Raw genomic sequence first — 8,824 nt, 5'->3', positions numbered from 1 at the left:
ATAAACACCAAAGAACAGTAAAGAATAAAAACTGATTATTGATTCATCGCACGCTTCGCTTTGGACCAAAGCCGACGACTGATGGGTGATTTTCAATTTTGTCTAGTTAACAATAATTGAAATCAGACCATATTTTAATTTTATCCATTTCTGATGTGCTCCGGTTCAAATTCATACCAAAGCACAAATTAATTTAAGTAATAGCAAAAATGTAAACAACAACAAAAACAGCTGAAAAACAAACCAAAACCCAAATTCAACCAAATCAGACATTTTCCAAAAATCCTCGACGTACATAAAAATTCAGCCTTGACAGTGACCCTGTGGGACGCCACGCCAAACGTCCAAACATTTATACTCTCTCATCTTCACAAATTGTTGCCTGTTATTTAAATGGATTATAACCCAATTCAGTACGACCTCCTCATCCCAAATCTTTCCACTGTATTTAATTTAATTCTTACGTTGTGCACTGGCTTGGTCTCATTCCACATAGTTTATACTTGTCAATCAATGTTTTCACTCTGACAGGGAAACATTTATCTACAGACATTTTATTTGTGAACCAGTTTCATATGAGGTTTTTTTCTATTCCAGCTGGAAGCCACGGCTTTAAAATGCCACATTTACGTCTTCATAATGTTTTGCTTTCACATTTGTCTTGAGGCACGCTCAGTCATCCAGGTCTCATGCTTTTACATTTATTAAAATTATCCATCATTTCTTTTTCTTCAGTGGTTTTTTTTTTTTTTCCATTTTCTCCAGGTAAGACAGGTAAAACATTTACAAAGAATTCACTGAACTTATCAATAATATGCTTAATAATTACTGTCTGTGGCTTTTTCTACATATACAGTTGGCTATGTACCACGAATGAAGTTTGTGGTAAAAAGTCGAGTACTTCTGATTCGAGGTTCTCTGTTTCAGAGGAGCCACAGTATCCAGTCAAACGCAGTCAAGATGTAATGCTGTTAACAAGATAATGAACACCTGTGGGAGCAGTGTTCAGGTAGCTGCTCTGCACTGTGAAGATAACAGTGGGTGAATTATTGTACTTAAACCAGGTTAAAGCACTTTCAAAAAGACATCTACTGTAATGAAATGTATCCCCCACTGCTGTGTAATCCATTATTGTAAATATATTTATTAATTTATTCATGTTATTAAGAAATTATCATAAAATGAGTGCATTACTCTTTGGTGTAGCTGCAGAAGGTGAAGCCTGACCTCCAAAGCTACACACAGGCTACATTTCCAAGATAGCAAGACAACATTAAAGTAATGCTGACTTTACATCTGTATTATAATTGTGATCAAGACTGTAAAGTCTAAATAGATGTTAAATTAACAGACTGATGAAGCCTGATGGTTTAACAGTAATAACACTTTCCTCTCATAACTGATTGATCTATTTATAGTTGACCAGGTGACACCAACAAGGTTGAAAAGACACAGATTCATAGCTGAATTGTAAATTAAAGCTATTAGCACTTGGACCCCTCTCAGAGTGGTACATTTCATACTGAAAGTCATTGATCTACAGTTGACCAGCTAGTTTTGTAGCTTTGTACTACCGTATTTTTCGGACCATAAGGCGCACTGGATTATAAGGCCCATTAAGCAAAAAAAATAAAACAGTCAGATAAGTCAAACTTTACTCAACTCATTCTTCTTGCTTCCTCCACTTCAAAAAAGTTAGCGTTCATCCTCCAGCTTCACTGTGTTTGTTATGCTAACATAGCTGTGTAGCTAGCGATCACGTAGCACATCATTATATACCAGCTAGCCCAACTTCAGTAACCCTACAAACGTCACTGCTGTTTAGTTTCCTGTCTTCATTTATGTTGGAAGTGATAGCAGAGCTGTACATTTGAATGTTTCAGAAATCTCTCAGTCAGAACATGCTATATCATGTTTAGCTGGAAGCTAGCGAGCTAACTTCCTGCTAACTTCTAACGCCGTTAAATTTAATAAATCCTGTTTTCATGGATGCCTGGATGTTAAACTTAATTGTTACACCTGGTAAAGCAGCAACGCTGATCATTTTATTAAAGATGAAAGAATTTAGACAGTTTGTAACTCTCAGTGATGCCGCAGTGATCGTTTGACTTTGGGACCTGAAGCAGACTGAGTTTAGGACCCAGATGACTCCGCGAGGCTCCTGACTACAGTAGCCGTAATGCTCCAACAATCCATCAAGCGGTGCGGCTTCATAGCTTAGCAAAGTCATACTGAAACATTTTTGACAGATTTTTGAGCGCCGTGTACCACAGAAAATTGGTTCAAGGTCAGTAAGCACAACCAGAATTCATACATAAGGCGCACTGTCGATTTTTGAGAAAATTAAAGGATTTTAAGTGCACCTTATAGTGCGGAAAATACGTCAATATCATGACATCAGATAAGTAGGTGCAATATTCTGAAGTGCTTTGTTCTGTTTACCATAAAATGAAACACCGCTGATATCCTGTTGATCTTTAGTAGTGATGTCCACATTGTTTCAATGTTGATTCTATTATATTAAAGTTGCCAGAGTAAATACCATTTAATACCTGTTGATCATCAGTTTGTGATTTCAGTTTTGATTCAGTGAAATTCAGATTGACAGCACAAAGTTGATTTAACTTTGTTTCTATTACTGTTTGCTATCAAGTATAAACTTCTGACACACACGCAGAAACCATGCTGCGAGTCACTCAGCTAAGATCTGAACTCACAGCTACGCTAAGCTAGCAAATCCCTAAAGAGACAATGATTGAATACTATGGATATAATTTGCAGGTGATTCAGATAAAGCATGTGAAGATTACGCTACGAAAGAAGTTGTTCTCAAAGGTTTGCAATTAAACAAGTTTAACCTGCAGAAAAGCATCACTGTGCTTAGCATCAGGAACAGGAAGTGACACAATAATGCAGCGATCCAACATTTTAGATACGATCTTCCTGTTTGTGTTTAACTGTTCTGCTTCACTGACAGTGAGAACTTTACTGGTAACAGCTTAATGGGGTATTTAATCACAGTGGCAAAGAATGGAAACACTTTTTCACTGCAAGTGTGCGTGAAGGTGTGTATGTGTTTGCCAGTGTCAGCGTCAGAGAACGACAGCTTTCCTTTGGTCCAGTCCAGATTCAGTCTGATCCTCTTGTATTTCTTGTTCACCGAGAGAGGAGTTTCTGGATCTGCTGATGAGCCTGCATAGTACTGACCTTGACTGTATCCCAGTCCCCACAGTCCAGACCGTATGTTTCCCTTCCTCTGGTCAGACTCTGCTAACACGCCCAGTGACCACCCTCTATTATCTCCAACCTCAACATCCCAGCTGTGCTTCCCTGAATTAAAGCCCTTGGAGCTCAGGGCAAAGTAGAGATGATCAAACCTCTCTGGATTATCGGGGAGCTGCTGCCGGTCTCCTACCCTCATGGTGGTCAGACCTTCATACAGGATCAGTCCCGGATGGGCAGTGTTTGGGTCCAGAATCAGAGGAGTGTAGGAGACCATATACTTCATGTTGTTCCAGATGCTGAAGGTCAGGTTGCCCAGGTGTTTGGCCTGGTCTATCAGAGCTCCCGAGGGCAGCTGTGGATCATCCAGCAGGGGGCAGCGCTGGGCTCTTTCCACCGCAGCCTTGTAGTTGTGCAGGAATGAGACGTCTTCAGCTCTCAGCTCCTCCTCTGTGGCCCTGACTGTGTCTGAAAGAGCTGCTATCTCTCTGCTCACAGCCTCCATCTTCTCCTTCATCATCCAGCTCTTCTGCTCCTCTTCCTCCCACAGCACGGTCAGCCTGGCCTCCTCTTCCTCTGCTAGAAACTGGTGAAGCTTCTTAAACTGCTCCCTAATCTTCCTCTCTGTGCGTCGGGCCTGGGCCTTAATGTGTTCTGCTGTTTGATCAAACTTCATTTGGACTTCTTCACAGACCTTTAACTTCTGCTTTAAAGCTTCCAGAGTTTCCTGAAGGTCGTTCTTGTGTTGTTGTGCAGCTTTATCGATGGGCTTGAACGTGTGGTCGCTGTGCTTTTCCGAGGTGCCGCAGACCACACACACTAGCTCCTGATGGTCCATACAGAAGAGACTGAGTTTCTCAGAGTGCAGACTGCAGAGATCCTCTGGAGTTATCTGATTTCTCTCCTCTAAGAACGTCTCACACAGGTTCTTCAGAGCCAGGTTACACGGTGGATCGTGCATTGTAGATTGTTTCTGACAGACTGGACAGTCGTGTGCTGGGTTTTTTCTCCACCAGCTGTCCAGACAGTCCTTACAGAAGCTGTGGCTGCACGGCAGAAGAACCGGATCTTTGAAGATGTCCAGACAAACTGGACAGCAAAGATCTGATCTGGCAGCCATGGAGTCTCCGGGTGAAGCTGGAAGCAGCAGACAGGCAGTACAGTCAGTCCTGGCTCCCCTCCCTCCTCTGCTGTGAGTCGTGTTTTCAGACAAACTAACCTTCAGTGTGGACCGTCGGCATCCGGAAGCAGCAGTGTCGTTTGTGTCCTGAAGCTGGACTCGCTCAGAGGAAGCTGCTGGTCCGAAGCTCAGGCTGACCGTTTGTGTGTCTCCGCTGCGAGTGAGAGAAAACTTTGTTCCTGGTGTGTCTCAGGTGAGGGGTGGAGCTTGATTACGAATGCTGTTGCTTCAACTGTAAGTTGCAGTTGAGTCATTCCAGAGAATGAGATTTCAAAACTGCCAACAGGTCTAAAACTGCAGAGCAAGTTTCTGTTCAGGTGCAGGTCTGGACATGAAGAGATTTATGAGCCTGCAAAACAAACCACTGTTCAGCGCCGCAGTGAGAATGCGAGCGTGTGATGCAATAACAGAAGCACAGCTGATACTGATGGGTGACAACAAGCTGCCCCATGCACACCTTTATTAAGACAGGTTTTTTTTCTCATTTCCAACAACCTGGGATTACATTTTTCCACAGACATGAGAAGAGGAAGTTTAAGATCATAATATTCCACATCCCAGAATTTTACAAGTCACAACAAAGAAAAAGCTTCCAAACTCTGAAAGTAGAGAAACAAATGAAAAAGACTGGGATGTAAAAGAGTCTGAACCCAAAAGCTGAGGCAAGAAAAACAAACAAAGACACAAAAAAAGACTAAAATGCAGTCAGACAAGACGAGCACACCTGGAGGGCACAGCCAATGTCTGAGGGCCACCCTTTTCTACAGGTTTACACTGCAACATGAGGCACAGCACAAGCACACCGGCCAGGGAGCACTCACTCATGCCGCGGTGTGATGTACAGTCATGTGGCCAATAGAAATGCAGAATGACAGGGGGATGGCCCACATGATACATGGGCGACACGGGCGGCCACGGAGAAAAGATGGAGCTCAGCAGGAGATACTGGACCTTCACTCAGCCAACACAGCACAGCTGCTTTCCATGTGAACGAGCCACCGGAGGACACAGGTGGGCAGACACAGGCTGAGAGGAGCCAGACCATGAGGCCGTCAGTCGTGCCCTCCTCGGGCTCTGGGGAAACTCATGGGAGGGTGCAGAACATTCCCAGCATCCCTGCCCTGTTATTGCTGGACAGCGCTGATGATGACGAAGAGCAGGACGGCGGTGTGTCGGGCACATCTAGCGGCGTGGACGTCGGCGTGGAGAACAGAGCAGGGGCGAGAACAAAGAGCTGGACTGTGGTGACACACCACCCTGCTGAGGGAGGCGATTGAACCTGCTGACACTGTAAGTAAACAGTATCTAGACCATAAAAGTATCACCAGCTGTCGATATTAAAGGTTTGAGGTTATGGCAGAATCCTTCACAGGAAATGACATCAGAGTTTAGATGATGCACATCATGAATCTGTTCATTTATATCTGGATTTACGCCTCTCTCCTAATAATCTCCAGTTTAGGGTTGGGCTGGAGCTTATCACCCGCTGTGACCATCAGCTGCTGGTTTCGAACCCAGGACTTTGTGGTGATGGTGCTAACCACCACACCTCCACAAACTTTAGCCTTAATCTAGTTCAAACAGGTGAGTTTTAAAAGCATTCTCCGACTGTACAGTTGTTGTGAAGGAGGAACTCTGCAGAGCTTTTGTTTCCAGCTGCAAACACGTGATGTGATATAAAGTTGGACTGCTGCCTCACAGGATGTGTTTCTGCAGTGTTTGGATTTACTTTCACCTTTCGATGAACATTCGGCTCGTGTCTGCGATGTTTGCTCAGAAACATCAGGACTGTAACACTCAGTTGGTTTGATATGAGTACGTGTTGCATTGGTCGATCTTGCGATTGTCACAAGAATGTGATGGGAACGCCTCTGTGATCTTTTGACTGTAAAAATAAGTTGGTTCATTTCAACCCCAGCAGGTCATTTTGTCTTTGATGAGCTCTTCTTCTCTCCTTTTCTAAACACTTCTCGATGTTTCTCCTCCTCGCCACCATCAGGAGGTTCACGGAGTCAGATCGCAGGTTTTATTGGGCCTTTGTGAGGCTACAGAGGCTTTAATTTAGAATTCATTACACCATCAAACTGGCTGAAACGTGATGGAAAACAGCAGGGCAAAATAAGCTGTTATTATTTGACATTTCCAGCTGTTACGACTAAAATCCTGTAATTAAATGAATGTGACCCGGGTGGTTCATCTTTCATCGAACGACCTCAAATATCTGTGAATGAGTTTGATGATAGAGCAGCAGAAAGTGCAGAGCTGCTCCAAATATTTGTTTCTGTTATTGTAATGAGAGAAACTCTTGTCAGCTTTGTCCTTCTATGAAATTCGTTTTCTTTCCTGCTTTGAATCTTTGATAAATGTGCAAAAATCCACCCGTGGGAGGCGCACACGAAAGAAACCAGCCTTCAGAAAGGAGCACTCACGGTTCACTTGTTCAGAATAGCTACTTTTTAATTGCAGAGCTCTCGTTCCAACTTTTAAGTACAATATTAGAAGGATAATCATCAGGTTAGAACACCTGTGATGTGGCAGCACTCGACTGTAGTGAGGAGAAAAGCAGCAGGGAGTGTCGGGTTCGGCGTGTTAACAACGTCGGCCCATTTTGTTCTTCTACAACAGCCTGTAACATCTGCTCAGCAGGTACAGCGATCAGGCCGAGGATCACCTGGAGGGGTCTTTGCAGTTTGTAAGAACACTGGACACCATCTGTGATCCTAATCTCTGCAAATCTTCCATATCCATAATTTTTAGTTCAGTCAACATTACACCACAGATCCTCTTCAGCAGCACGTCTGCCAAACACAGACACAGCCCGGTCATGGAAAAGCAGCGTGTTTGCTCAGGTATGAGTGTGTCGTATACAACTGTACATATCTGTGTATCTTTTATTCTAAAGTAATTATCATTTAAAATCTACATACTGTTAATGGAGAGATGCCAAACTGTCTGTCATTGTTCTTGTAACAGTGGCGATAAAAATATATCTTATCTATTAGCTCCTTTTCTTCATCACAGCCAGGATCACCTCCAAACTCAGGTATCCTCCTTTGGAAGAGTGTGCAGGATGTCAGCCTGAGTCCTCACAGGCAAAAACCACAGTTTATAAAGACATTGTTTAATTTAAAACCTGACCTTGGATCCTTTTCTAATCCTAAACCGCTGCCTTTATTTTCTGAAAAGAACAGATTTTATGTTTAAAGTAGATTTAAAAAATGAAACCAGAACCTTTAAACCGCCACAGAGTGCTCGCTCTGATTGTTGTGCCCCAAGGCTCCAAGGGGTGGATAGAAGAAGAACTCAATCGTTTTTGTATCTTCCTGTTAAAAGAGTGTTCTTCTTCCCCGCTGCTGACAAGTGCTCCTAAAAGGGGGTCATCTGATTGTTGGGAATCCCGTTTTTTTAATTTCAGCAAACTCTTTCTTAACTGGTTCGAGTTTTTATTTCATCTCCATCGAGTTATTTTCTGTGGTTGCAATCGAGCTGGCAGTGCGGTCTTATTTAGACCCAAACTGAAGTGTTTTAGCCGTTAGCACTTCCTGCAGGTATCCTGTGCTGCTAAAAGCTTCCTCATCTTGTTGTGTTGAAGCGCAGCTGGTGTGTGTTCCTAGAGTTGTGTTTTTGGGTGGACAGTCTTTGACTGTGGCTGATTCTGACGCGCTCAGGCTTATTTATGTGTTGTTCATGGTTTCAAAGATCGTTAGCTAAATGTAGCATCTTCCTTGGTCGGTGGCTCCGCAGCTTCGTGCCTCTGACGATGAAAGAAATGTGCAGAAACAGGCCGATATGAACAAATGGGCGAGTGTGTGAAATCAGTCTTTCACACAGAGTGGGGCGATTGGGGGCAAAGTGTTTTTCGGGTGCTGGATCGTCTCAGCAGAGCAGGTTAAAAGGTTAAGGATTCCCTCAGGAGTAGAAACTATAAAGTCAGCCAAAGAAATGCTCGAAAAATGTAATTTTATCGAACGTGTGATTTACTTTGGGCCTGCAGGAATGTAAGCACCAGCTTAGCGAACTCCAAATGTGCAGGAGACAGTCCAAGAAAATAAACGGTGTGTGCTGCGAGCTGCTGCGTTTAAACCTCCTCACGCGAGCATGCTGGTAATTACTACAGCAGCTGGGGGATTTCACATACAACATAAACTCCTTAGTGCTGTACAAACGACTGAACATCATAAATCAGCCACTCGTCATTTAAACCTGTGGATTATGAGGGATTATATACATCCAATCTTTTCATGCACACACAGCCAAACCATCACTGATTTAACCAGAGTGGAGGCGAACGCACACACACACAGCGGATTATAAAATACAGATACATGAGACGCCCCCGAGCCTCGAACACCACCAGCTCCACACCTCCACATCCACAAACCACACGAGTCTCAGCCGAGTGTGGAGACACCCCATCGCTCC

General features: G+C 43.5%; 1 protein-coding gene across 1 annotated transcript; it reads right to left on the bottom strand.

The window, feature by feature from the left end:
• Positions 1–2,287: 2,287 nt before the first annotated feature.
• On the bottom strand, positions 2,288–4,595 carry LOC100705371 (nuclear factor 7, ovary-like). Its single transcript, XM_003457713.5, has 2 exons — positions 4,442–4,595; positions 2,288–4,359 (listed from the first exon to the last, which is right to left on the bottom strand). Exons 1-2 carry the CDS (start codon positions 4,461–4,463, stop codon positions 2,954–2,956), a joined length of 1,428 nt encoding a protein of 475 aa, XP_003457761.1. The 5' UTR covers positions 4,464–4,595; the 3' UTR covers positions 2,288–2,953.
• Between the last annotated feature and the right edge of the window lie 4,229 nt (positions 4,596–8,824).

This window comes from Oreochromis niloticus, linkage group LG5, assembly GCF_001858045.2.
Source record: "Oreochromis niloticus isolate F11D_XX linkage group LG5, O_niloticus_UMD_NMBU, whole genome shotgun sequence".
In the NCBI taxonomy this organism is placed as follows: domain Eukaryota; kingdom Metazoa; phylum Chordata; class Actinopteri; order Cichliformes; family Cichlidae; genus Oreochromis; species Oreochromis niloticus.
This window is presented reverse-complemented; position numbering and strand designations above follow the sequence as displayed.